Source organism: Aspergillus saccharolyticus (genome assembly GCF_003184585.1).
Source record: "Aspergillus saccharolyticus JOP 1030-1 unplaced genomic scaffold BP01scaffold_5, whole genome shotgun sequence".
Lineage (NCBI taxonomy): Eukaryota > Fungi > Ascomycota > Eurotiomycetes > Eurotiales > Aspergillaceae > Aspergillus > Aspergillus saccharolyticus.
This window is the reverse complement of record NW_020290615.1, coordinates 767398-792367: the sequence shown is the minus strand read 5'-3', so window position 1 is coordinate 792367 and position 24970 is coordinate 767398. Positions and strand designations below refer to the sequence as shown.

The following is a 24970-nucleotide window of genomic DNA, read 5'->3' as shown; positions in this document are numbered from 1 at the left end:
ATCAATTAAGACAAAAACAAAGAGTTGAAGACTTTTCTGAGACCCCGATTATAGTCAAATACGCGACACGATTGAGAACCTTCAAGACCTGAAAGGTTTGGCGCGTCTCGAATCGTCGTGGTCGCCGTTGGCAGGGCGCTTGGTCGCGGATTCGTCAGCCCGACTGCTGAGCTCATTGTTGAGCATCGTAAAAAGTCTTTCAAGGATTTCCTTCTCGCCAAGGCGGACCTGCAAAGCCATAGCCTTGCGACGTAAAGAGCTGTCAGCAGCACCAAGAGCGCCGGATTGGCTCAATCGGGCGAGTATTTCAAGGTCTTGAGCGATAGTCGTTGGGTATTGCGCCTGATTCAGCTCCAGTGCTCTACCAAGTATGGTAGCTTCGGCTTCGCCAAAGGTAGGCTTGGGGGGTTTGCCTTTAGATATTTGCTTCTGCAGAAGTTCTGGCGACAGAGATAGGGTCTTGAGCAGCAAGAGCAACTCGTCCTGGAGGATGTCTATCAGTTGATCCTCGGAGGAGGGTCTTGGAATAACATAGCCATCATCAAGGAGTTCCAACTCTTCCAAAAATTGAAGCTATGGATGAATTAGCATAAACATGCTGGAGCAGAACCTAGGGCAGGAGTATACCGGAGGTTGGGACTCGACATCGGCACTTGGGAGACCCGCTGCCTGACATATATGGCTGAGGGACACCTCTATGACATCAAATGGAGCATAGTTATCAGTAACGTATCCGTAGCGTCTCAAGAGGTCAGATCGAGGAATCTCTCCGTAGTCATTGTAAATCTCCTCGCCGGCTCTAATAAACTTGATCGCCTTCATGACGAGAGTCTCTTCCTCATGAAAAAGGCGAGCCTGGAGACTGATTTTAGTTTGCCGTCATAATCGCCGAGGCGCTGGGAAAGTCACTTACATTGTTTCGGTTGGCATCTGCGTTGAGCAGATCGGCCAGAGGAACCATACCCTTAAATGACTGACCCTCCTCCTCGTCTGAGACATAGCCATCTTCTCCATCGCGTTCATCCTCATCTTCAGGCTTCTCAATGTCGAAGGCAGAAGCCATGATAAGCGAACCCATAGTATGAGCTAGCTGAAGGAGGGCTTGTGTACCGACATCCCCCTCGAAAGAAATCAACCCGTCGATAGGAGGGAACAGAGAAGGATTTGCCCGTACAAGAGGGGCTACAGACTCAAGGATAGATTCTTCAGCACCCTGTCGTCCAATCTTGTTCACAATGGCGCTGCCCTGGAGCTCCGCAAGTTCGGAGGGGGACCAGAACATCAGTGTGTCGAAATCCCGAGGAAGGACTCTGAAATACGGTGCCCAAGGCGATTGATCACCACGAAGATATTCGTAAATCATGACGACCATGAGAGAGAGCCATGGTCCGAGTTCTTCCAAATCTTGTGAGATCAGGTCCTTCAACTTCGAATTCTGAGCCGAGAGGACATGGGCGCGGGGAATGGTGAAAAGCTCTTCGCCTTCTTCGAGGTCGAGTCGAGCCACTATTAGAGTGACATGAGAATATTAGAGGGGAAAACAAATTTCAATAAGCAGACATCCCGTGAGACATGATCCCATGCGGGACAAAAATCTCGTTCAGGGAGGGTGGAATACATACCGACACCTCGGCCGGCGCCGCTAGCCCTCAGATCAGCGATCTGGATCTTAGGGTTCACCTTGACCCCGGACAGAGCAGTTAACCATGTGAGAAACTCATCTGACTGCTGCTGAAAGTGAGTTGAGTCTGAAAAATGTGTTGTGGAGGACATGATGTGGAACAAGAAGAGGTAGAGATGTGTGGGTGTGGAATGACCGTCACACCAAGAAAAAGGAAATTGAGCAACCCCCGCTGTCCGTGGCCGCGGAAAATCGAGGGGGACGAGAAAATAAAGCCAAGAAGACGAGGAAGGATAGGCAGCCGGGGAGAAGTATGACGTTGTGGATAAACTGTCAGAACAGGAGAGGAAGGAATATGAAAGAGGATCGAGAAAATGAAGAGGATTTAGCGACGATTCAGTAAGTAGAGAGAGGTAGCGCCAGTACCTACTAGTACTGCACCCTTAGTGATACAGTGACAGTTCTATTCGTAGGTACGGTACTTGGGTACTTGTACCGTCGGATAAACGCTGCGGCGGATTTGCCGTCCCAGACTCAGCCAACCAATCGATAACGTTGCTGATAAACCCGAACCAGTCCCGAAAAATTGCACCAGAACGAATTGAGTGCCCCTCCACCATTGCAGTGAACCGGCTCGAACCTCCATTTTTTTGTGATAGTTTGTTCCCCTCCCGAGAAATCCTAGATACTCGGTAAAACTGTGCATCATGATTGCCATTGGGATTGAGGGTTCTGCCAACAAAGTTGGAGTGGGCATCATCTTCCACCCCGAAGATGGTAGCATCCCGCAGGTGCTCGCCAATGTCCGGCACACCTATGTCACCCCTCCCGGCGAGGGCTTTCTCCCCAAGGACACTGCCCGCCACCATCGCGCCTGGGTGGTAAAATTGGTTAGGCAAGCGCTGCAAGATGCGCGCATTTCCGTCAAAGAGGTTGACTGTATCTGTTACACCAAAGGTCCCGGCATGGGCGCCCCGCTGCAGAGTTGCGCCATTGCCGCGCGCATGTTGAGTCTACTCTGGGGCAAGGAATTGGTGGGAGTTAATCACTGCGTTGGACGTATGTACACTGTCGTCATTTCTGCATGGTTGTTATCAAGATTCCTCCCCAAGGGTTGTGCTATGCTTCGTGAGGAAAGACGCATTGGGCTCCCCCTTAACACTTATCTGCCCCCTTTGTCTTCTATCAAAACCATCCCTTGGAGATATATGATGCATTCCCCCCAGAAAAGGGACTTTGGATCCACCATATAGCTAACTCTAAGTTGGACAGATATCGAAATGGGCCGGGCTATCACCGGTGCACAAAATCCAGTCGTCCTCTACGTCTCCGGCGGGAATACACAGGTCATCGCATATAGTTCTCAGAGGTACCGTATCTTCGGTGAAACTCTTGACATCGCCGTCGGAAACTGTTTGGATCGCTTCGCACGCACACTGCACATTTCTAATGATCCTGCGCCGGGCTACAACATCGAGCAATTGGCCAAGAAGGGTAGGCGACTCGTAGACCTACCTTACACCGTCAAGGGGATGGACATCTCTATGTCTGGCGTGCTGGCGGCGATTGATGCGCTGGCCGTACAGTATGGACTCGATGGGGAATGGGACGAGAAAGAGGAGATCGCGGACCCTGCCCTGGTGGCAGCAGATGACGAGAAGCCGACTCGTGCAGATCTCTGTTTCTCGTTGCAAGAAACAGTCTATGCCATGCTGGTTGAGATCACGGAACGGGCGATGGCACATGTGGGCTCGAAAGATGTGTTGATTGTGGGAGGCGTCGGTTGTAATGAGCGGTTGCAAGAGATGATGGGCATCATGGCCCGGGACCGTGGTGGCACAGTGCATGCTACAGATGAAAGGTACTGCATCGACAACGGCATCATGATCGCTCAGGCCGGTCTCATGGCATACAAGACTGGCTTCCGGACGCCGATCAAGGACGCCACGTGTACGCAACGATTCCGCACGGACGAGGTGTTTGTGAAATGGAGGGATTGATCTGAGAGCCGATTCTTCAAAGAGTTATGAGTTTTATGATATAGTAATAGAGGATAGATAATTGTTTTCAAAAGGCCGCAGGGTCCGGCGCATGAAAGCCAAAGCCCCACTTATATTGTCGCCAAACAGATAATAGCACGACTTCAGGTGAGCAAATATTATTCGACTCGTCGTGCTTTTCTAAAAAGGCTTCAAAGACTGTCAGACAGTGTCGCACTTATCATCAGGGACAATTTGTCTATTGCGGATCAACCTGTCACCCTGTGAAGCTAAGGCAGTAGACAAAAGGTTCCAGTTTTGTGTATATCTCAGACAGCCAAATGTATGGATGGAACCGGAAGCTTCGAGGTAACCACCGTTGGCTGAAACTCCCAAGATCGGACAAAAGGCTTTAAATTGGGGCCCATCCTTATTGCTAGCCATGCATCACCCTGAAACACCCAAAGCAATATTGCGCAGGGAAGCAGACCCTGCACGTCAAGTTTATTTTTCCAAGCAAGTCTGAAATATCGCATGACCCAAGTGTGCTTGGAATTCATGCTCAAATGCATATGGATCTATGGCACTATAGACTCCATAACCATGTAACGCGACCGAAGTCACCTGTTCATGATTCTGAATATCATCTAGTTCATATCGATGCGTTATACAAAGAGCCACTTTTCCGCATAATACAGGTTGCCCGTGCTGGGCTGAATCTTGTGTAGATGCACACTATGATGGCCATACAGCGGAGAGAGCAGTAGGTGGGAATGGTTCTATCTATACTTACTCCAAGATATCTCCGGTTGGCTTGTACAAGATCGTCGTAACATACTGAATGAGTCTGAGTCAGTACCACACTGAGAAAAGGTAATTGCAGCATGCACAGTGAGCTTACTTTCCGCTTGTATCTGGTTGTTACACTGGTAGCCAGAACACCATTCTTGATGCTGCTTGTAGCGAGATGATTCAGCACGGTGTGGTTGGGATAGTTCAATACACTACTATCGTCCTTCATCGGTGTGGTGCCGTTTAGAATGGATTTACCAAGGAAAAGCGGTAGACTTGGCGGCGTTGGAGCATCCCCGACGATATTAACAGCTTGCTGATACTCCGGGGCTTCTTCCTCCTTGTCCAGATCGAGAAGAAATTGTGGGATGATACCGCGGAAATCACCAAGGGGAATCTCCTCCTCTGGCTCTTCTTTGTCGGATTGATCGTCCACAGTAGAACCGCCTTCCTGATCGGGAGTGGCAGGGTCGGGCAGGACCTGAGGCGGACGAACACCCGGGGGAACAGAACCCTTATCGCTCTCTCTCCGCCCCCGACCAATGTCGTCTGTACTGATTTCGATATAGTTGACTAAGTGGTTGGTGAAGTCCACCGCAGTCGGAAGAGTATCCGAAGCACGCATCTCGTTGTCAACGATGAATTTGAGATGGTGGGTACCCGGCCGAAGATTCAACCTAGCAGACATGACACCGGGGTTGTTCTCACTGTCCCAATTATTACCAGTCAGTCGATTGAAGCCGTTTCAACATACAGTAACAATTTAAGAAGTAGAAGCCCGAAGGTTTCTTATCCAAGGCAACACAATAAAACATGCGACCGCTTGCCGCTGACTGACACCCGTGCGGAAGTAGTCACGTACCTTCGGTGTAGACGAAATTTCTTTTCCCAATTGACAAATGTTCCAGTTACGTAGACCTTGTCTCCGGGGCCAGTCCACTCAATGGTTGTTGGTACTGCCCTTCCTATCCCGCTAGGCGTAAAAGGTTGCAGCTCGTCCAGTATCTCGTCATCTTCAACTGTGGTGCTACCGTGACTAGGGTGTCTCTGTTCAATATGTTCGTCTAACAACTGGTCGACGGACAATGACTCCAGATAACCGTCTTCTGGGCCAACAGCTGTAGCATCACCAATCGGTAACGGCATCCGCGGTGGGCGCTGAAGATGAACCGACGCGCTGTAGTAGACGTTGGGGGGCGCCCCAGAGGGCGCCATGGGGTCATTCCCAGCAGCAGCTCGAGGTCCAGGAACTTGTACGGGATTAGTAGGATCTGGCGAGGGGATGTCTCCATCGCGAAAGTCTGCCTTTCTGGGAGATGGGCGATCTGCGTTTCGTGGTGCGGAGTCGGCAACATTGCGAGACTGTAGGCGCTGTTGAACGATGTTTTGGCTTTGAGATGTTGGAAAACCCTTTGCGGTCTCTCTGGTGGCGTAAGGGTCGGCTGCGGAAGCCTTAGGGGTACCCGACGAGGTGTTGACCGAGGGTCGACGATGTACCCTCTTGTCACTCGTAGGTGCCGTTGGGCCCGAGTGACCGGAGGGAGATTGGGCGTCTCCGGCTGGGCCCTTAGAGGGATTGTTACCCATTAGAACAGATTCTGCCGAGACACTTTGAGACTAAAGTGGTAGAAATGGAAGACTATCAAGATGGTGGTGAGATGTTGCACAAAGAATGTTTAAGAAAGGCGCATAGAACAAGATGCCAGCATCCCAAGGACGGCCTCTGAAGGCGGAGGGGTAATTGGAATTCCGAGAATACTAGGAGATCGGCAAATGGGGTGGAGAGTTCTTGGTATTGATTGACAGATACAGCGAAGCAATTGAAAGAAAGACAGCAGCCGAGATATCTTAAATTTGAAAAGATCAGATCACCAGACCGAGCGGATGATTATTGTAATGGGAGTGGGTAGCGATGGGTTGGTTGCTGTTGATGATGTCGATGTCGTTCGACCCCAGACTAGTTTAGTACTAGTCAGAGAAAGAAGCCAAGTCTGGTCCAGAATTGGGTACTAAGGGCTTAGGGCTTTCTGTCCCCGCTTTGCTTCGGCTTTTGCTCCGGTCGCTAGTAATGGTTCGCCGGTAGATAGCAGACTCAATGATTCCGGCCAGCTCTACTGTTGTATTGTACAGCCCACCTCGCATGAGGTCTTCGGATCTCTTCTAAGATCATGCCTTCCACCTCAGCGTATTTCAGGAACATTCCATCATGCTTATATTATGTCATAGTACTGTACTCTCTAACATCGCGGGGAATATCCGCGTTTCTGCCGTCCCAGACCGCTTGATATAAGCAAATGACCAGCCTCTCCCTGTTATGAACCCTCGACGTTCGCGATAATTGCATCATCTTCGAGATACTTGGACTCCTCAAGTAGGGCTCATTGCAACCGCAGAACTCTCAAGTATTATCTGTGCTAATGGCTTGGCTGTCAATTCTGCGAGGAGGATTCAATGCCTTAATCTATCTTACTGTTTACCTAGTGAGCTGGGCATATGGACTGCTACGCATCTTGACTTCGCCATTCGTAGCACTGGGTTATCTTGTGCTTCACATTGCCTTGTTCCCTGTGAAATTCCTGATCAAACTCGAGGTATGTCTATATCAAATGTCCTCAATTCTCATGGATCATCATCCGTATGGGACTCATGAGATGCTCACAGGCCCTATTTGTCTTCCTTGCAACTGCCATACTGGCAGGCATTTGCCTTGGTTTGATCTTATTCGGTACAACAACTTTGACCGTGGAGACGGCAAATCGACTGGTCAACCTCATACTGAGCACCGCTGCTCAGAAATTCTACGGAAATGATGATGACCTCCTGGATAGCACCGGGAAGACAACGCCATCTCCAAGCGACCTCAGTACTGAGGATGATTACTTTACAGCTTGGCATGGAAGGCAAGCTTCGAGGGACTTGAAAAAGGCTGCTCTTCTGGCGGACATAATTGTCGAGGAAGAGGAGGCTAGCCGAAGCTCGAGCCATTCGAGATAAATTCTCGAGGAACATAAATCAAAAGTACAGTACGCGCACAACAAACCATGCGAATATAGAGTAAAGAGAACCCGTCGCCTTCATGCAATGGATGCTCGTTACCGATGCAATTAACGAGGTATGTGGTAGACTCAAATGCCAATTAGCCTGCGATACGGATACCTGCCGAAGGAAAACCTGGGGACCCAATGCTACCTCAGCACCAAATCTGGCCATCGGCCCGCATCAGTACATCGACGCCTGGTAAGAATAGTGACATTACGCACACAAAGATAATGGTGAGCGTCATACCCGACCGTTCCGCGAATCTTGCACTGCAATAGCATCATACACCCTCTTCATGACATTCAGACATGCTTACAATCTCAGAGTGGAGGATCAATCCCACCTTTTCTATCCTCAACATCTACCCATGCTATCGTCATATGGTCGCTTCCCGTCAATGCACATCCGCCTACATGTTCAATTATTTTGGTCGCATTGTGTGTGCTTAACAGTGATTAAGTTCAAATTTGCCTTGACCACTTCGAGCATTGGTCGTTGAAGCATCAAGCCAGCAGACAACACCATCAAACCCAGAGAATCGATCGGGACTATCTCCATTGTGGATCTTACGATCTTACAACCTTTATGCGATAGGGGTGACCAGCTCGCAGTGGAGATCACATTGACAGTGCTCGCTAAACCATAAATACACAGATTCGAGAGTCTCCTGTCCCATGACTCTTGTAAGAGCGATGTTCCCAAGTCGCGCAGGTTTGTGCATACGCACGTTCCTGCTTGCACTGTTCCTTGCACTGTTGCTTTTGTTAACCTACAGCCAACCATTTGTACGCTGGCACAGCCAAAAAGAAGGATCCCATGCCATTTCAAACAGTCATGCGGGATCAGATCAGCAGGTCCACCGTCTCTGGCGCCATGATCTCGCTGGCCACATCGATTTTTGGCGTCAATTCCAACCCTTGCTTACCGCTTACGAGCCGAAATGCTTGCCACCGCTTAGACTGGGAATGGCCCCTTCGATCCGGTTCGAGCAGGCGAACCACGACGACCAAGCTGAGTATCTCGATCTTCTTCCCATGGACGTTGAGGACTTGACCAGATCACATGATGGCTTCGTGAATGCGATTCAATCCAATCCCCCTCAACTAAACTACACTCGCAACACACGCGGCCTCATTTCCACCGCAGGAGGGTCCTACCTCCCAGTGCTGGTCATATCCCTTCGGATGCTCCGACGAACAGGTTCTCAGCTCCCCGTGGAAGTCTTTCTCGCCAGCGAAGAAGAGTACGAGAGCTACATCTGCGACAAGGTCCTCCCATCGCTAAACGCGCAATGCATCGTCCTCTCCGCCATTCTCTCCGCCATTCCGCACGCGACCCAGGTCCAAAAATACCAATTCAAGCTCCTCGCCATGCTCTTCTCCTCCTTTGAAGAGATACTCTTTCTCGACGCTGACGCCTTTGCCCTCTCCCCCCCAGAGTCCCTCTTCACCAGCGAGCCCTTCATCACTCATGGCATGATCACCTGGCCCGACTTCTGGGCCTCCACCATATCGCCCTACTACTACGAGATCACCAACCAACCCATCCCCGACCCTCCAACCCGCCAGTCCAGCGAATCCGGCGAGGTACTCCTCTCGAAGAAGACCCACCTGAGAACCCTTCTCCTCAGCACCTACTACAACATCCACGGCCCTGACTTCTATTACCCACTCTTGTCGCAAGGCGCCGCCGGTGAAGGCGACAAGGAAACTTTTGTCACTGCCGCCATGACCCTGGGTGAATTGCACTACCAGGTTTCCGAGCCCATCTGCGCGATCGGTCATACCACGGAGCGTGGTTTCGCCGGATCCGCCATGGTACAGTTCGACCCTATAGAGGATTTCCGCCGCTACCTCCATCGCGACAATACGCGGAAGCATCAATTAGGGCACGGCGCTTTCATCACTAGCACTGCGGCCAGTCCCCCTCCCCGCGCTTTCTTTGTCCACGCCAACTACCCCAAATTCGACCCAGCGACTGTCTTCGATGAGCATGAGGTCAACCCCACCAAAGGTGATGATGGCCGCTTCACCCGGGCATGGACGGGTCCACTAGATATCATCCAGGGGTTCGGTAGGGACGTGGAGAGGGAATTCTGGGAAGAGATTCAGTGGACGGCGTGCGAGCTGGAGGGGAAATTCCGTGCCTGGAAGGGGAAGACGGGGATCTGTAAGAGGGTGAAAAGGTACTACAAAACTCTATATGAGGGCCGATGGTGGGATTGATAGATGCGAGGTTTGTTTGATCCGCCGGATCCATAAGAAGCAACAGCTACCATTGAACTGCAGGACTTATGTCTTCTAAATAGCTACCGCGGAGACCCCAGATTTTGACTCTCCTGGATGAGTAATGATAATAGCGGTGTAGTAACCATTTACCTGCACATATCCTGTAAAGATGCTATTTCCATTGCGGGGAATGAGACGTGCCAAACTCATGTCCAGTATTCATACAACAACATCATTCCTAATATACAAAAGTCGAGATCTCCTGTCCCGGCTTATCCATTTCTAGGGCCCATCATTCGAAAGGGAACAACAATGTTCGGTCACTCTTTACGATTCGTCAATTTAATCCCTTCTCGTCTGCCCTCCGGATTGCTTCCCTGAACAACTCCTTGCAAGGAACCCTGCTTCCCAAACGAGCGCAGAGCAAGAACGCGCCGCTCAGCTTCCGATGTAAACTGTACGTCTCCTCTGGCGGCGGGGTGAGCCTTTCGCGAATCATGACAGGGATCAAGGCGCGCACTCGATCGGTGATCGTCTGATCGCGGAAGTCGTAGACATCGGGTGAGCTCTCCATGAAGGGCTCGGCAATGGTGATGACGGAGGTGACGTGAGCATCCACCATCTCCTGACTTTCATGACCGGTCAAGTAGCCCAGATCGAGCGAGAAGCAGCGGCAAGCCTCTCGATCGTTGCTAGAGGCGGCGACGAGGGTGCGGACGTACTTGGTGATGAACTCGGTCGGGTACTCGCGCGATGCGCCAAAGTCCAGGAGCTCAAGGCGGTCGGTGCGTGCGTTATAGAGGAAATTGGTCCAGTTCGGGTCCGTCTGCATGTATCGAAACTCGGTGATCTCGCGGAGGCAGAGGCGCATGATTTGCGTGCCGATCCAGTCGCGCTGGGCCTGCGTGAAGTCCTGGATCTTGGTCACAGCAACACCCTCCAAGCGTTCCATGGTGAGCACCTGCTTGCCAGACGCTTCGGGGATAATCTCAGGGACAAGGAAGACTGGGTCGTCGCGGAGGAGCTCACGAAAGCGGTTCGCTGATTCGGCCTCGCGGATGTAGTCGCATTCCCATGCGAGTTCGGTACGGGCGTTCTCAATGGTCTTGTCGAGGTAGAGACCTCGAGGGAGGAGGCGAGATGCTGTTAGTAGAATGGAGAGGTTGTTAAGGTCGGAGTCAATAGAGTCGGCTACTCCGGGGTATTGAATTTTGACAGCCACAGGTTGACCGGTACGTTTCAGAACGGCCGAGTGCACTTGTCCAATAGAGGCGGCGGCCATGGGCATGTCATCGAAGGAAGAGAATAGATCGCGCCAATCAGGACCAAGGTTCTCGATTAGCACCTTGTCGCGTTGAGAGGCAGGCATATAGTCTGCTCGGTCTTGAACGCGCTGAAGGACCTGATGGATAGCTTCAGGAAGCATCTTTGTGTCTGTAACAGTTGTCAATGTTAAGCCGCGGCAGGGTGTGAGGATTGAATGGGGATTGAGATTGCATACCTTGAATGCTCATCATTTGTCCCAACTTGAGAGCCGCTCCGCGCATCTTGGATAATTTAGCGACAAGCCGCTCCATGTTGCCAGCACTGAACATAAGGGATCCAGACGGTTCGGCTTGACTACCGGTAACCCTGCGGAGACCCTCACCCATGGCACCCCAGGCCATGGAAGTGGCCAATCCGCCGTACTGCCATAATCTGCCAATGCGAGATGACGGCACGCGAGACTCAACCATCTTGTATGTGTTTGAATTTTTCAAAGCAGCGGCAGTTTCTGGTTCTGTCTGTATGTGAACGTCAGCATTAGTCGTCTGCAGGATCGATTCAGGTTGCCCAACATACCGCCGCGGCCGCTTCTGCGACCATCTCCCCAACAACACGAGCTTCTTTCTCTTGTTCAACTTGCCTTGCATCCTCTGCCCGAGACACTGTGCCTGTCTGCCGATACCGCAAATCTACGGCTGGCTTCCGAGACATCATCCTTGCGACCCTGGGACTATGGAAGATATCCTTCATCATCTCTTCTGGAATCTCGCTCTGTTCGGTCGTATCAGTGGTGGAAGACTGATCCATCGGCGCAGTCTTCACTGGCGAATAAAAGACATCCGCATTGATCTCACTATCGGCGCCGACTTGCGTATCGTTCGCGGTCTTGGGAAGTTTCATCCGGGGAAGGCCCGACTCGCCCGCCGTTGAATGTTTAGAAGGCTCGTAAAATACATCCTGCTGCTGACTGACATTCAATGGACTAGCCGGTCCACTTCCATTATGATCCGCCACGGTTGAAGGAATCTGGGCTTCGGCCTGGCGTTGTGCTTGCCTCGCCTGAGCGGGAGAGAGATCAGTCGTTGCACTGCTGGTGCCGTTCGAGGTCGGCTCTGCGTGACTCGATATATCGGACGGAGGAGAGGGTTCGGGTTCGTTGAATCGTCTAGCCAGCGCGGCTGCAGCTTGAGCCGACAAGCAAAGGCCATCCACTTGGCTTTTGATCCCTTTGGTGAGAGAAGAAGTGCGAGTGAATATATCTATTTGACGTTGGCGGATAGCGAGATGTCTCGCCGCCACTGTACCGGCGACATTGCACAATTGAATCACGTCCAACAGACGTTTGCCCGACATTGTGCGGACGTAGTTTGTATATGAGAGCCGGTTCGGACCCCAGACTCATTAACTGCGCATGATTCGAGTGGCAGTGAATTGTCTCTATTCAGAATCATGAAGCGGAGAAGAACCTGGAAGGCAAGGCAAGGCAAAGGCATATATTGATTGCCGCACGCGACCGGAAGCTTGCTTTTTCTGCCGCCTCTCACCGTGTAATCTTGGCTTCTTACGTATGGGCTTTACTTGATTTACCTCACTTTCTCCCGGTCAGGTCCGAGTCCGATGGGACCCGTTATCGGCACATCGACCGATAAGGGGAATCGAAAAAAAAAAAAAAGGCGCGGCGGAGAAGGGGACTTGCCAAATCACTATAACAAAGCGCCATCCACCCCCCCTCCTTTGCCAGGCATCATGAATTGCCCATTCGTTGCCATTCCCCTCCCCAACACGCTCCCGCCGTGGATAGACTCCCTGAGCGCTAAATGGCCGTCAAAATCACCATACGCGACCTAGAGCAAGAGATCATCGATCTCGAATCCCGTCTACAGCATGCCAGGAAACGTCTAGCTTTGGCCTCGGCCTCCCCATCCACGCCGCTACCGCTGCACAGCGACATGGACCAGGATCTGACCCCCGCAAAAGGTATGTATACCCCCCAATCGTTACCTGATCTCTCAAATCACCAATCTCCTGAATCACCCAAACCTAAAAGACAAGACAGCACTTTCGAGCTCTGCCGCGCACGCGCTCCTCCTCCTCTCCGATTCCGCCCTTCCGCTCGGCTCCTTCGCCTACTCCAGCGGCTTGGAGTCGTACCTGGCCCACAATAAACCCCTGCCCCGCACCGTCACCCCCGTGGCATCTTTCCACCGCTTCTTGAAACTCTCCATCGCCTCCATGGCCAGCACCTCCATCCCCTACGTGCTCGCCGCATACCGATCCCCGGGGGACCTGGAAACTCTTGACAACGACATGGACGCCTCAACGCCATGTATCGTCGCGCAGAGAGCAAGTCTCGCTCAGGGACGGGCGTTGATCGGGGTCTGGGAGCGCGCGTTCCGGGTCACTTATGCCGCCGGGACGGCCCTGACACCCCCCGCGTCAGCCGCGGTGATGGCCATTGCAGAGTTCTCGCACGCGTTGAAGTCATGCGCGGACACGGAGGACGAGCTGGGCCCCAAAGGTCATTTGGCGCCGCTGTGGGGAGTGGTGTGCTTAGCCATGGGCATGGACGCCCGCCAGACGGCGTATGTGTTCATGGTGAACCACGCGAAGGCGGTGCTAAGCGCCGCGGTGCGGGCATCGGTGATGGGGCCGTATCAGGCTCAGAGCGTACTGGCCAGTCAGCGCCTCCAAGACATGATTACCGAACGGATTGAGCGGGAGTGGGACACCCCCGTCGAGGACGCAGGACAGATTGTACCACCGCTAGATCTGTGGGTTGGGAGGCACGAGCTGCTCTACAGCCGTATCTTCAATTCGTGATCTAAGCCCGGATTAGACATCTTTGCTTTTTTGTTCCTGGTGTCATTTGCGTAAGAGGGAGGAGTAGGTTTTGTATACCATAGCAATTCAGCGCAAGAGTTTTTGGTACTGGCGTACTGGAGGTTATATTAATTTGAGCTGCATCAGCATTTGGTTTGGTCTCCTTCTTTCAGTATAGTGTTTTTTTTCTATATTAATCTTACATGTGAGCTGCACGCCTCATCCCATCTTCATTCAGATGCCGCTCGAACACACTGATGTGGGTATCCAAGGAGGACGCCTCGAAACAGAAACAAGGAGTTAAACAACACTGACAGAAACGAGGAAATGGAATCACACCGGTAACCCGAAGACCAACAACCCGGCCAATATGCAAAGAAGATATCTGATCGAAAGCAGACCTGAATCAAACGCCGGCCTTCTTGAGAATCCTATCCTGCTGAAACACAGCAAAACACCGCACCATGAGCCTTTTTCCATGATTAGAGAAAGATATGGGGTCAATAAGAGAAGAAAGAAAGGGTAATAAAACGGACATAAAGAAGAAGGTCGGAAGAGAGAAGGGCAGGATGGAAGATAACAGGGAAGGTTGAAGGAGAAAGGTAGAGTTTATGATACACGAAGTTTGTGAACGAAGAGGGCTTGCATCAGATCACAAGGTGATATGCATGTAGTCGTTATTGCCAAAGGACTTGTTGCAGTTGGGACACTTGCGTGAGCGCGAGGTGAGACGTTCTTCTACACACTCTTTGCAGAAGACATGACCGCAAGTTTTGATCGCTGTGTTTTTGAAGTTCCGGCGACAAACTGTACAGAGAGCAAGCGTCTGTAGATGATGATGTCAGCAAAGGGAGTTCTGCTAAATAGATATACATATCAGTGTGGCACTAACCCGCAGCATCTCATATTCGGAGGACTGATTGCCGAGACTCTTATTCTTCCAGTTGTCTAGACTTTTCTTGGTGTCCGCCAGGGTAGCCTTCAAGCCTTCAACTTCGGTTTCGGCTTTGCGACATGCGCTGGCCGTACTGGAAAGTGCCGAATCTTTGGATGCTGACAACGCCTTGAGATCCGCCACTTGCCGGTTCAATCCTTCAATTGTGATGTTGTGTTCCGTAATTTGTTGTTGTGCAGCGTGATTCTTGGCGATTAAGGTATTCAGTGCTTCCTTCGTCTCGCTTACTTGCTTTTCCATGTTCGCGAGCAAATTTCGAGTTGCGACTTCCGAATCCTTCAACTGCGAGACAATATCTGAGCTTTTTGAGTTCTGCATACGCAAAGTGCGAACCTCCAGCTCCCGCGCTTCCTTGCTTTTCATCGCGGCGAAGTATTTTTGATCAGCCTTGGATTTCTCTGCTATGAGACGTGCCACCTTCTCCTCCAAGGCCCCAAAATCAGTAACCTTCTGTGAAGCCAGAGAGGAGTACTTTTTGCAGGCAACCTGCATTGAAGACAATTCGGTGTTAAGCATCGCATATTGACGTTCTAAATTGCGAAATCGAGTGCGCAGTTCTTCGGTCGAGATTTCATCGGTGTTCGGTGCAGCAGCCCTCTCCTTCTCGACTTCGACACGTAGTCGCTCCACCTCGGATTCCAAAGCCGCGATTCGAGCCTGGCCGGCATCGGCAAATTCTTGAACTTTGATGGCTGTAATTTTCTCCTGCTCTTGCGCAGCCTTTCGCATCTGTTGATCTGCCAATAATTCATCGCGCGCGTTCCGTATCCGTGCCAGATCCGTTTCAGCCCGCATCAATTGCGCTTCTCTTTCAGCGATCACACCCTGCGTCTCCTCGTCGACCTGGTTGCGATATGCGATTCGTTCCGACCGTAGTTTCGCCGCTTCTTCGCGAAGTTGTACGTTAGTCGCCTCTAGATGGTTTACACGAGTAACAACATCGTCATATTGGGACTTGAGTTGTTTGAACAAGTCCGTGCCGGCGTAATCGTCATCCGTCAATCGTGTATGCTACGCTCATGTTAGCGCTTGCTAGGCATAACGAAGCATGCGTAAAGCATACCTTAATGTTCAAGTCAGTGATCTGGCTTAGCAATTTCGCATTCTCGGCCTCAAGTTTCTGAAGCTGTTCCTTCTGCTTTTCTGATATCGCCGCAAGCCTGTTGTGTGCTTCATCCAACGCCGGGCTCCGCTCACCACTCGGGGTTGCGCCGTTGGAGGCCGACGGCTCCTCCCGTTGTCCAGATGCACCATCACCCCCAGGCCGCTGAGCACCCAGTATGTACTGCTTTTCTAATTTGGCGACAGTGACGCTTCGAGCACGATCAAGTTTCTTTTCAGCGACCATGTAACGTAAAGAAGCCTCTTCCAAACTCTCCTCTAACTGTTGCTTTTCAGACAAGGCTTTCTCGAGATCAGTGATAGTAGCCTTCTCTTCAGCTAGTTTCTTTGCAAGTTGGCTTTGCAAATCTGAGACCTCGGGCGAGACTTTGGCGGATTTGGACGAAACGCTCGAGATTATTTTCCGTATGTCTTCCGACCGAGATTTGAGGTGTTTCTCAAAGTGCTCGATGTCGTCGAACAAGAGACTGCTTTGAAAAGATGAAGGGTCTATGGAACGGTTAGTGCCTGAGTGTACAGCAACTGGTGGCCTCCCGGCGGACCCACCCTTGGCATCTTCTTCCGGGGCACCCATGAGTATTTTAATCTCATCGATTAACTTAACAAGTATCAGCCTTGAACACAGAGCGAGCAAAATGCAGTGATCTACTCACTTGTTTGTACCAGGCGTCGATAATACGTAGGTGGTCATTATGGTAGGCGGTGGACTTGGACAACTCCTTCAACTTGGCCTCAAGGGACACCTTCTCCCGTTTGTACTCCTGCATCTGGCGCCATATCGCGTCCTTCTGGAATCGCTGTGACGGAAAGACGTCAGTATCTCCACTGGTTGAATCACGGTACGATCGACTTTGGCGTTGGAAAGGGTTTCTAGGGTAACCCTTGGGGTAAGTTGACACCCACGTGGGCTATTCGGGCACTCACCTCGAGATCATCTTTCCAGGGCATGTCAGCATCGGGGTGCGGCTTGCTACCACCATTGACAGAAGTCGCCTGCTTCTTCAATGGTGGAGCCGAGTCGTTGTGATCATAGGCAGCGGCTCTTTTCCGGTCTTCCATTGTGACAAAACCGGAATCGGAAGATGCGACGGGGGATGCTTCGGCGGCCGGCATCAGTGGCTACAGAGGCATAAGTGAATTAGAGGCCGTCACCACTGAGCAGCAACGAGCCGGGAACCGAAACTGCGGGGGGAAAGATCCGACTATGAAAAAGATATGGTGGCGTGGATGTGGAGGGGGAGAGAATGAGGATGTTTAGTGAATGAGGGAGGGATTTCGTTGTGGCATAAGAGGGTTGAGATAAGCAAGACTCAAGGGAAGCCAGGAGGATTTTCGGTCTCGAAGTTGGCGTCTCCTAGCGCCTCCCACGTGACCACACCCACTTTCCCCGGTACAGCAGGTCCGAGCATCTAGACTCTTTCATCCATTATTCAAACATCCTCTCCTTCTCCCCTTCTTCCCCTCTCCCCCCATACCTCATTACTTTCATTATCATCGCCTTCTTTCACCCATAACGCTCTTCAATTCGATCCGGCTGTCTCACCGGTAGACAGATGTTAGCGATGACCTGATCTGACTCAAGTTATTATCCGAAATGAAGTCTTTTTCCAGTTCTGTGATCAGTAGGTTTCTTTGAATTCCCCTTCCCTCCGAGCTCTATAGCGAACCGCATCTAATTATCTTCCTTCGTCAGATAAGTCGGGCAAAAAATTTGCCCCCAAGGCGCCCGCCCGACGCGCCCCAGCTCCCCCTCCCCTCCGACGACCCAGTGTTGCATCTCAGCCGTCTGCTTCACAAACCCCACAGCCAGCGACAGAAAGACCGACCCTTGAGCCAGGCCCTTCTACCACATCCGCCCAGCCCACAGTCCCTGTCGACACCATCACTACCACTTCCGTAGAATCACTAGCTGCGGCCCAGAAGAAGAAAATTGCGCCACCTTCTACGACTGCGATCGCAATCCCCCAACCGAAACGCAAGCCATCAATCTCAGCTGTTCCTCTCAAAGTCGCAGAACTCGCGCCGTCTCCTCCTCAACCCACTCCACCCAGTACCACATCTACCGAACCTGTCTCTCAAACTCTTCCACAGGTATCTCTGGAATCGCGCGACGATGGGAGCCGGGACGTCAGCCCGACGAACGTTGTAGAACGCCATGCGGCAGAGGCTGCAGGCCCCCAAAGTCGTTTACGCCGACCTGCAGATGGCGCTATCGATATTCACCCTACCAAGCGTCCCAGGACCAATTCCGCGACAAAGCCGGCCCTTCAGCCACCCACAGCTCCTACAGAACATTCAGTGACCGAACTCCCGCCACTCCCCACACCTCCCACTTCGCAAGTCACCACCACAGATGCTCAAGATTCTGTAGAACCCCAGACGGAAACAGAGTCGCAAACATCAGTTCCTCCTACTCAACCTCGGAAGGTGGTCAAGGTCCGGAGAAAGTCTGTCAGGGAAGGCAATGGCGAAAATGCGACGAGTAAGAAGAAGGAAAGAAAAGCTCGCACACGCAAGAAGCGCGAGCCGACACCTGAAGGCTCCGAGAGCGTCGAGATCGCCCCTGGGATAATCAAGATGTCGGAGTTGTGCAAAGACCTTCGAACCGGAAAACTCTCTAAAAGAGAAACCGAACTTCGCGTCCTCGACCAGGCAGAGCTTGAGCGCAAACAACGAGCGCAGCAGGAGGGGGACACTGAGGGACCAGTTAAAGCCAATGGACACCAGCCCACACCGACAGCCGACGGAAACGGCTTGCTTGACAATAAATCTCAGGCCGGACCGGTAATGCGAATTGTCAATGGAGAAATTGTGCTCGATACTGCTTCCTTGCAAGTTGACCGCCATGCGGACGCGGCAAGAAATGCTGGCGAGCTGGAGGACGTTGTTGAAAACACACTCACGCGCAAGATCAACCAGTCTACCTATGGAAAACGTTCCAAGACAGAGTCCTGGGACGAGAACATGACAGATCTGTTTTACAGGGGATTGCGCATCTTCGGTACTGATTTTATGATGATCAGCAAATTATTTCCTGGCAGAACTCGGCGGCAAATCAAACTCAAGTTCAACAAAGAGGAGCGCCGCGATCCCTTGCGCATCAAGGAGACTCTTCTAGGCCCACGAGAGAGTATTGACATCAACACCTATTCTGAGATGACCAACACAGTCTATGATGATCCCAAGATCATACAACAGCAACTAGACGAGGAACGGAAACAAATGGAAGAACAACATGCCAAAGAAAAGCAAGCTCAAGAGGAACTACTTCGCAACCCCGATGGTGCAGCTGGTGAACCCGCTCAGGATGGTGATATGCCTGCCAAAATCAAACGGCCTAGCCGACGACAGGCAATGAAAGCTATGGCTGGTGGAACGGAGGAGGTGTTGGGCACGATCGATGATGTTCCTTGAACTTTCATGCCATGTACGTGGGTGCGTGGTTCCAGGCGGATTTTCTAGAGAGGCGACAACTTTAAGGTGTTACGTGCATCATGCTACGATGAAATAAGCTGAGAAAGCAGATACCGTAGGTGTCTGATTTTCGAGGTATTTGTCCAAGGGCCTTCCTTTTCTTGGATCCCTCTGCTTACCCTAATCTAGGCATAATACAACTGCCGTATGGCTTCTTCAGTTAAGAGACTCGTTGACGCCACGAAGTAGCAAAGAGACGCATTAAGTCACCCAAATAACGGCAAGGGATCCCTTCGCGCTCTGCCACCCTCACCTTTATCGGCGCCTAGTGGAGCCAAATCCGGTACTTGTGCTTGTACTTGAAAAGTGCGGCGAGCGTGATCCCGAGCTACCCTCACCTGGGTCGTCCCATCTGGTGAAAGACGAGGTGCGCCGTTGCGTGAATGTTTGGTTGCGGCGATTGGCTCTGCTTCCCAGTCCATAGCCTGCCGCAGCACCACCCAAAGCGCCTGTCCAAAACCCGGGTCTCCACGGTTCAGAAGCAGAAGCAGGATCTGGGCAACTGGTATAGGGAGGAGGAGGACCAGGAGGGTAGGGACCTCCACCTCCACCACCACCCCAGCCGCGACCGATCCCACCAGCTCGTCGACCTCCACGTAGCCCAAAACAGTCTCGGAGCATGGGCCACAATATGAGGGAGAAACATGCCACCATAAACCCAAAAAACACCAGGTTGCCCAGCGCAGAAAAATACCCTCTCCAGCCAGACAAATCGACATCTGTGGGCCAAAAGTCGCTATCCTGCCCTCCTGAACCAAACCGCTTTTCCCCCAGCTCTGTCAGTAGTAGACGATACTCCACGCCGCAGCTTCCCTTCAAGACCCATTTATCGTCAGCGTCCCGGTAACCCTCGCAGACTACGTCGGTTGAGCCGAGCTTGAACTCTGGTGGGAGCGAGGCGGTGCACGTCCACTGAACATCCTCCTCATCGTAGTCGTAACCTTCGTTTGTGCATCGCATCGTTTCGATGGGGTATAGGTTGCAGATACGTTTGGATGGCCCAATGCATTTCAGCTGAGGGATCGGGGAGACGCGCCTGGAAGTGGTAAGGCGGTTTGCCCGCAGCGTGAGCGAATGGACTCGAGATAGGAGAATGGCATCTCTGCCTGACGGTTGCTGTGAGCGTGCATCTGAGAGAAATAGCTGTGAGAGGAAGAGAGGGAGGAGGAATTGTAGTAGAAGCGAGTGATGCATGATGGAGTGTTCTTTTGTTGTCCTCAAACTCTGGGGTCAGTAGAAGCTCCGCACAAGATGAATTCTAGAAGACTCCTTTTGAAGCTGTGATGAAGATTTTCTATGTCAGAGACATAGGATCCGAGCGAACTGTAACAGTAGTAGGCTTTATTCTCGGCTAGTGGCTGGATTTAGTGTGTAACCAGATGTCCAAGACTAACGTGTCCTCTCCAACAGTCGATGGGAGCTTGACAGTTAGATGGTATTATTCATAAGAATAGTAGAAGAGATTCTAATCGGCTACTAGTAGACGCGGCCTCGGATGCGGAACCTCGACCGCGCCGGCCACTTGCTATTCGCCGGCCGTCATTTCGCGAGATTTCCTTGCCTCGCACTCTTCCAGTACTCCCTTCAGCAGAGGCAATGGCCGATGGGTAGAATCTCACCAAGGCGAGAGTATACTGATAATGTCCTTTCAACAACGTGTGTACTTCACTTGGCTCTCTGGAATGTGCTTGAGCTGACCCTTGAGCTGACCTCCGATGTGATCCAGCTGAACCCGTTCCCGCGCAATCCTCGTACGTCACTCACCCATTATTCTCCTCTGACTATGGCTTTTGTGCTCAAGGGAGGTTCAAGGAACTAACTGCGTGATTCAGTTTATCTTTCACACAGGGGTTTTTATTGGGTCAACTATCTGTGGTCCTCTTAATCGGCGCTTTTATCAAGTTCTTCATTTTCGGCGAAGCACCACCTCCTCCCTCCCGCGGCCTTTCGCACCGAGCCTCAACACACCGGCGGTCCAATTCGATCTACAATCTGAGCCCCAATGAGACCAACTCGCGGTCACTTAGAGAAAAGCCGTCGAACTCGAACGTTCTTCGCCCGGTCCCTTCCTCCTCGACCAACACGCAGTCAATTCTGCGCAAAACCTACTACAGTGCCATTCCCCCCAACCTCACCTCCAAGCATGGCCGGCACCGGATCCACCACTCGTCACACCAGCCCGAGTCCTTGGACTGGTTCAATGTGTTGATCGCGCAGACGATCGCTCAGTATCGACAGACCGCATACCTGCTGAAGGATTCACCGACATCATCGATCCTCAGCTCGCTCAATGCCGCTCTAAACAACCCCGAGAAGAAGCCTTCGTTTATCGACAAGATTGCAGTAACGGACATCTCCCTGGGTGAGGAGTTCCCAATCTTCAGCAACTGTCGTATTATCGCAGTCGATGACCCGGCTTCCGACGGCGGCCGCCTGCAGGCGCTGATGGACGTCGACCTGAGCGACGACAACCTTTCGATAGCAATAGAGACGTCGCTTTTACTTAATTACCCAAAACCCTGCTCCGCTATCCTGCCTGTGGCGCTGTCTGTCTCGGTGGTCCGCTTCTCGGGGACTCTATGCATCTCACTTGTGCCCGCATCCACGGACCCCCTCCACACTCCATCCCCGTCCCCGTCGCCTCCCACGGTCGATGGAACAAAGAGTCCCGGGGACGGTACGCAATCTCCTCCTATAACCGCCACCTCCGCCGAAGCCGAGGGACCCGATGCATCGGTTCCGAAAACCGGCACCCCGAAAAGCAACGTCGCGTTCTCTTTCCTACCGGACTACCGTCTCGATTTGTCGGTCCGATCTTTGATTGGCTCCCGGAGCCGCCTCCAGGATGTGCCCAAGGTTGCACAGCTGGTCGAAGCACGAGTGCATGCATGGTTCGAGGAGCGTGTGGTCGAACCTCGTGTGCAGGTTGTGGGCTTGCCGGATCTATGGCCGCGAATGGGTCGCACGGGGGTGCGGACAGGCGAGGAGTCCGAGACGGCGTCAAATGGCGCATCGCGGGGGGCCATGTCGGATCATTTAAGTGCGCATGAGACGGAGGGACTGCGGTTCCGGGGTGGGTTGGCATCACGGCCGCAGTTCGACAGCGTCTCGCGAACTTCTAGCTATAACGTGGAGACGGGGGACTTGCGGCCAGCAAGTATGCTACGCGAGGAGAGTTCGGGAGGGTTGTGTGATTTGCATATGCCTGGGTCTTTGGGGGGTCAATAAAAGGTCAAATCGAGGGGTGGTTCTTGTATAAGATTCCTGAACCAGGCAATAATCTCGAAAACTGAATAACGATTTTCTTTTTACAGCGTTCTATCTGAGGGGAGATGATGATTTTCTTCTAGTAAGACTTGAGTGTCATAATTTCATGTGCCTTATTCTATATACAACCATACTTCATCACAGCAACGACGTAAAGCTAGGCCTAACCCAAAGGCCGTCCCCTCTTCTCTCCTCAACCGCCCCCACAAATCTCAGACAGCAGCAACCGTCGCCTTCTCTAGGGTACCGAGATAGCCCACGCGATGAGGGTTCTCGTTCAACTCCTCACTCCGATTCAACGGCGTCCACTTGGGTTCCTCTTGAAAAAGGCGCATCGCCTTGATATACTGGTCCCAGAATGATCACGTTAGCCTCAAAACTCCCCAACTTGCCAAACCCAGACAAACAAACCCCCCCTCCCATAAAGCGCGAAACAAAAAGGAAGAAACAAACATACATTCCCCTCATCCGTCGTGAACCGATGGTAAATGCCGGCGGGCAAGATGATCAAATCATCCTTGTCGAGCTGGATGCGCACCCACTCGTCCTCCTGGCCGCGCACGTCGAAATAGCCGCGGCCGTCGCGGATGTACCGGATCTCCTCGTCCTCGTGCAGGTGCTCGTGGAAGAAACTCTTGACCTTCTCCTCGTAGATGTCGCCCATGGTCGCGGGCGAGACGGTAATCTCGTCGCGATTCTTGTAGCCACGGGCGGCAGCCAGCGCGTCGACGGAGGCGAGGTCAGGCAGGTGGTGGTAGATCACGCCGAGGGAGCGGAGGTAGGATTCGGTAACCGGGCGCGCGGAGTCGTGGGGGAGGCGTTGGTCGCCCTGTTTTCTTTTTGGTTAGAGCAGTTGTCTGCTGAGAAAGCGGGAAGACAGATGAGGCAGGGGGAAGAGGTGCTTCTCCCGAGGATGAGATTGAAGTCGGTTTTGGGGGGGGATTGGGGGGGCATGGAAGGGGGGGATGAGGGCGAGGGTGATGTTGTTTGAGCGAGGGTTGCGCTGGCGACTCACCGGCTTGTTGTCGTACCAGTAGGCCTTCATTTTGACGGATTTGTTTGATGAATTTGCTGAAGATATCCGCACGCAGATTGCTGCTTGATGGAAGACGAAGGATTTGGACACTTGAGGTGAGATGAACAAGTACAGGGAAGTAAGTAAAGGTTGTAGTCAAAGTCGCCGGCGGGGCAGTGACAACTAAGAGATGGAAATGCGCCGCTGCTGGTGAATCCCCACCCCCCGATTGGTCCGCGGCAAAATCTGTTGTCGGCTTCACAATGTCGCCATTACATCAGCAGAGCACATCACTACTGTTGTAGTGTGTTTTCAGTATAGTAGTGTGGCTATGGAGAATGATCATTGTATACAGTCAATGGAGTCCATACTTCTATACAAGAAGAATGTTCAAGTTAGGCGGTAGCAGTCTGGTGGAATCCTATCATAAGATCTTAGCTAACTATATACATACTACTCACTGAGTATATATACGCACTACTACTTCTTCCCTGCCGCCCTCGCAATGCGCTTTTGAACCTCTTCCTTCGTCAAAATCTTGACGGCATCCTTGGAAAACACGTAGCTAAGACCCGACCAGATGGTGGTTCCAGCAACGAGGTATCTGTCCTGTCAGCATGGTTTTTTTACCCGTGATATAACAAACTCCGGAAATGTAGGTTGACAGGCAGAAGCAAGAAGATCATGGGAAAAGAAAGGGCGTGGCGAAAGAGGGAGGGAGAAAGAACATTTCCATCAAAAACATACAACAGAAGGGATTCGCTGGTGGTCACCCACCCAACTACTAACCTCCCGGCGTGTGGCTTGAGTACGGCTGAGCGGACGGGAAGCCCTATTTTCCACACCCTGTGGTCGTATGTGCCAGATATTATCCAGGAACAGCTCTTATACGCCCAGCATGTGTAACACCACCCACCACAACAGGTACGAAAAAGTAAAAAAAGAGAAAGGGAAAGGGCGGTACTTACTGGAATGCAGTCATGGTATCCTTCAAATGCCATGCATTTATTACGGTCTCTGGAAGCACAGGCATACCGATTGCGGTGCCCACGAGCAGAAGCTGCAAGGCAGTGTTGACCTTGGATACTGTTGTAGGTTTGACCTCGGCAGACGGAAGAGAAAAGTCCCAGTACCGGGCCATGGTCTTGGGCGGAGGAAGGGAGATCCATCGGTAGTAAATGGCCGAGATGGCCAGGCCAACGTCACGGCCGAGGATGATAACGGCGAGCCAGACTATTCAGATTCATGAGGATTTTTTCTTTTTTTCTTCTCTTTCATGTTGGGTCGGATTCTACTAGGACTGTAGATGATGGTGCCTTACCAGGGATTGATCCATTGACAGCAAGACAGGCAACACCGATAGTCATCAGTAACTTGTCAGCCATAGGATCA

General features: G+C 52.0%; 12 protein-coding genes across 12 annotated transcripts, besides 4 other annotated features; 6 read left to right on the top strand and 6 right to left on the bottom strand.

Moving 5' to 3' along the window:
- Positions 1-81: 81 nt before the first annotated feature.
- Positions 82-1773, bottom strand: BP01DRAFT_363397 (ribosomal lysine N-methyltransferase; the record flags this gene model as incomplete). Its single annotated transcript, XM_025576274.1, has 4 exons — positions 82-573; positions 628-855; positions 914-1506; positions 1623-1773. The coding sequence occupies 4 exons, from the start codon at positions 1771-1773 to the stop codon at positions 82-84; spliced, it is 1464 nt and encodes a 487-aa protein (XP_025434210.1).
- Positions 1774-2232: 459 nt separating this feature from the next.
- kae1 (O-sialoglycoprotein endopeptidase) lies at positions 2233-3690 on the top strand. The gene is made up of 2 exons (XM_025572504.1): positions 2233-2680; positions 2894-3690. Exons 1-2 carry the CDS (start codon positions 2329-2331, stop codon positions 3619-3621), a joined length of 1080 nt encoding a protein of 359 aa, XP_025434209.1. The 5' UTR covers positions 2233-2328; the 3' UTR covers positions 3622-3690.
- Positions 3691-4389: 699 nt separating this feature from the next.
- On the bottom strand, positions 4390-5979 carry BP01DRAFT_289831 (putative Snf1 kinase complex beta-subunit Gal83; the record flags this gene model as incomplete). Its single annotated transcript, XM_025571594.1, has 3 exons — positions 4390-4437; positions 4502-5099; positions 5255-5979. The coding sequence occupies 3 exons, from the start codon at positions 5977-5979 to the stop codon at positions 4390-4392; spliced, it is 1371 nt and encodes a 456-aa protein (XP_025434208.1).
- A 735-nt stretch (positions 5980-6714) lies between these two features.
- BP01DRAFT_178340 (uncharacterized protein) lies at positions 6715-7480 on the top strand. The gene is made up of 2 exons (XM_025570850.1): positions 6715-6983; positions 7054-7480. Exons 1-2 carry the CDS (start codon positions 6810-6812, stop codon positions 7384-7386), a joined length of 507 nt encoding a protein of 168 aa, XP_025434207.1. The 5' UTR covers positions 6715-6809; the 3' UTR covers positions 7387-7480.
- Positions 7481-8123: 643 nt separating this feature from the next.
- BP01DRAFT_290047 (alpha-mannosyltransferase) lies at positions 8124-9656 on the top strand (the record flags this gene model as incomplete). Its single annotated transcript, XM_025571601.1, has 1 exon — positions 8124-9656. One exon carries the CDS (start codon positions 8124-8126, stop codon positions 9654-9656), a length of 1533 nt encoding a protein of 510 aa, XP_025434206.1.
- A 166-nt stretch (positions 9657-9822) lies between these two features.
- On the bottom strand, positions 9823-12397 carry BP01DRAFT_389499 (protein kinase COQ8). The gene is made up of 3 exons (XM_025577927.1): positions 11502-12397; positions 11161-11443; positions 9823-11093 (listed from the first exon to the last, which is right to left on the bottom strand). Exons 1-3 carry the CDS (start codon positions 12276-12278, stop codon positions 9997-9999), a joined length of 2157 nt encoding a protein of 718 aa, XP_025434205.1. The 5' UTR covers positions 12279-12397; the 3' UTR covers positions 9823-9996.
- Positions 12398-12645: 248 nt separating this feature from the next.
- On the top strand, positions 12646-13858 carry BP01DRAFT_354071 (urease accessory protein UreF). The gene is made up of 2 exons (XM_025574346.1): positions 12646-12902; positions 12982-13858. The coding sequence occupies exons 1-2, from the start codon at positions 12743-12745 to the stop codon at positions 13743-13745; spliced, it is 924 nt and encodes a 307-aa protein (XP_025434204.1). The 5' UTR covers positions 12646-12742; the 3' UTR covers positions 13746-13858.
- A 476-nt stretch (positions 13859-14334) lies between these two features.
- BP01DRAFT_178286 (E3 ubiquitin-protein ligase BRE1) lies at positions 14335-17121 on the bottom strand. The gene is made up of 6 exons (XM_025570849.1): positions 16747-17121; positions 16476-16619; positions 16369-16420; positions 15764-16311; positions 14638-15711; positions 14335-14571 (listed from the first exon to the last, which is right to left on the bottom strand). Exons 1-6 carry the CDS (start codon positions 16933-16935, stop codon positions 14398-14400), a joined length of 2181 nt encoding a protein of 726 aa, XP_025434203.1. The 5' UTR covers positions 16936-17121; the 3' UTR covers positions 14335-14397.
- A 295-nt stretch (positions 17122-17416) lies between these two features.
- On the top strand, positions 17417-19236 carry BP01DRAFT_371795 (transcription factor TFIIIB subunit BDP1; the record flags this gene model as incomplete). Its single annotated transcript, XM_025576688.1, has 2 exons — positions 17417-17444; positions 17516-19236. The coding sequence occupies 2 exons, from the start codon at positions 17417-17419 to the stop codon at positions 19234-19236; spliced, it is 1749 nt and encodes a 582-aa protein (XP_025434202.1).
- An 18-nt stretch (positions 19237-19254) lies between these two features.
- BP01DRAFT_354067 (DUF1183 domain protein) lies at positions 19255-20723 on the bottom strand. Its single transcript, XM_025574345.1, has 2 exons — positions 19426-20723; positions 19255-19371 (listed from the first exon to the last, which is right to left on the bottom strand). Exon 1 carries the CDS (start codon positions 20488-20490, stop codon positions 19552-19554), a length of 939 nt encoding a protein of 312 aa, XP_025434201.1. The 5' UTR covers positions 20491-20723; the 3' UTR covers positions 19255-19371; positions 19426-19551.
- Positions 20724-20818: 95 nt separating this feature from the next.
- mmm1 (ERMES complex subunit MMM1) lies at positions 20819-22638 on the top strand. The gene is made up of 3 exons (XM_025570848.1): positions 20819-20952; positions 21023-21047; positions 21129-22638. Exons 1-3 carry the CDS (start codon positions 20937-20939, stop codon positions 22522-22524), a joined length of 1437 nt encoding a protein of 478 aa, XP_025434200.1. The 5' UTR covers positions 20819-20936; the 3' UTR covers positions 22525-22638.
- On the bottom strand, positions 22637-24089 carry BP01DRAFT_354066 (acireductone dioxygenase (Ni2+-requiring)). The gene is made up of 4 exons (XM_025574344.1): positions 24057-24089; positions 23579-23999; positions 23021-23392; positions 22637-22910 (listed from the first exon to the last, which is right to left on the bottom strand). Exons 2-4 carry the CDS (start codon positions 23606-23608, stop codon positions 22776-22778), a joined length of 537 nt encoding a protein of 178 aa, XP_025434199.1. The 5' UTR covers positions 23609-23999; positions 24057-24089; the 3' UTR covers positions 22637-22775.
- Positions 24059-24182: a sequence feature (Protein overlapping with rRNA (BP01DRAFT_371791, PYH48216.1) was converted to a misc_feature.).
- Positions 24183-24355: 173 nt separating this feature from the next.
- Positions 24356-24424: a sequence feature (Protein overlapping with rRNA (BP01DRAFT_371791, PYH48216.1) was converted to a misc_feature.).
- A 122-nt stretch (positions 24425-24546) lies between these two features.
- Positions 24547-24811: a sequence feature (Protein overlapping with rRNA (BP01DRAFT_371791, PYH48216.1) was converted to a misc_feature.).
- Positions 24812-24899: 88 nt separating this feature from the next.
- Positions 24900-24970: part of a sequence feature (Protein overlapping with rRNA (BP01DRAFT_371791, PYH48216.1) was converted to a misc_feature.) that runs on past the window's edge.

Bases quoted from the DNA above. Each gene is read 5' to 3' on its own strand.
- kae1 (XM_025572504.1), top strand. From the start codon at position 2,329: ATGATTGCCATTGGGATTGAGGGTTCTGCCAACAAAGTTGGAGTGGGC. The intron at 2,681-2,893 runs GTATGTACACTG...TAAGTTGGACAG, and splicing joins AGTTAATCACTGCGTTGGAC to ATATCGAAATGGGCCGGGCT.
- BP01DRAFT_178340 (XM_025570850.1), top strand. From the start codon at position 6,810: ATGGCTTGGCTGTCAATTCTGCGAGGAGGATTCAATGCCTTAATCTAT. The intron at 6,984-7,053 runs GTATGTCTATAT...AGATGCTCACAG, and splicing joins AATTCCTGATCAAACTCGAG to GCCCTATTTGTCTTCCTTGC.
- BP01DRAFT_389499 (XM_025577927.1), bottom strand. From the start codon at position 12,278: ATGTCGGGCAAACGTCTGTTGGACGTGATTCAATTGTGCAATGTCGCC. The intron at 11,444-11,501 runs GTATGTTGGGCA...GTTCACATACAG, and splicing joins TCGCAGAAGCGGCCGCGGCG to ACAGAACCAGAAACTGCCGC. The intron at 11,094-11,160 runs GTATGCAATCTC...CAACTGTTACAG, and splicing joins ACAAATGATGAGCATTCAAG to ACACAAAGATGCTTCCTGAA.
- BP01DRAFT_354071 (XM_025574346.1), top strand. From the start codon at position 12,743: ATGGCCGTCAAAATCACCATACGCGACCTAGAGCAAGAGATCATCGAT. The intron at 12,903-12,981 runs GTATGTATACCC...AAGACAAGACAG, and splicing joins GGATCTGACCCCCGCAAAAG to CACTTTCGAGCTCTGCCGCG.
- BP01DRAFT_178286 (XM_025570849.1), bottom strand. From the start codon at position 16,935: ATGCCGGCCGCCGAAGCATCCCCCGTCGCATCTTCCGATTCCGGTTTT. The intron at 16,312-16,368 runs GTGGGTCCGCCG...ACCGTTCCATAG, and splicing joins CCCGGAAGAAGATGCCAAGG to ACCCTTCATCTTTTCAAAGC. The intron at 15,712-15,763 runs GTATGCTTTACG...ACATGAGCGTAG, and splicing joins TCACTGACTTGAACATTAAG to CATACACGATTGACGGATGA.
- BP01DRAFT_354067 (XM_025574345.1), bottom strand. From the start codon at position 20,490: ATGCATCACTCGCTTCTACTACAATTCCTCCTCCCTCTCTTCCTCTCA.
- mmm1 (XM_025570848.1), top strand. The intron at 21,048-21,128 runs GTACGTCACTCA...TGCGTGATTCAG, and splicing joins CCCGTTCCCGCGCAATCCTC to TTTATCTTTCACACAGGGGT.
- BP01DRAFT_354066 (XM_025574344.1), bottom strand. From the start codon at position 23,608: ATGAAGGCCTACTGGTACGACAACAAGCCG. The intron at 23,393-23,578 runs GTGAGTCGCCAG...AAAAGAAAACAG, and splicing joins ACTGGTACGACAACAAGCCG to GGCGACCAACGCCTCCCCCA. The intron at 22,911-23,020 runs GTATGTTTGTTT...TTCTGGGACCAG, and splicing joins TCACGACGGATGAGGGGAAT to TATATCAAGGCGATGCGCCT.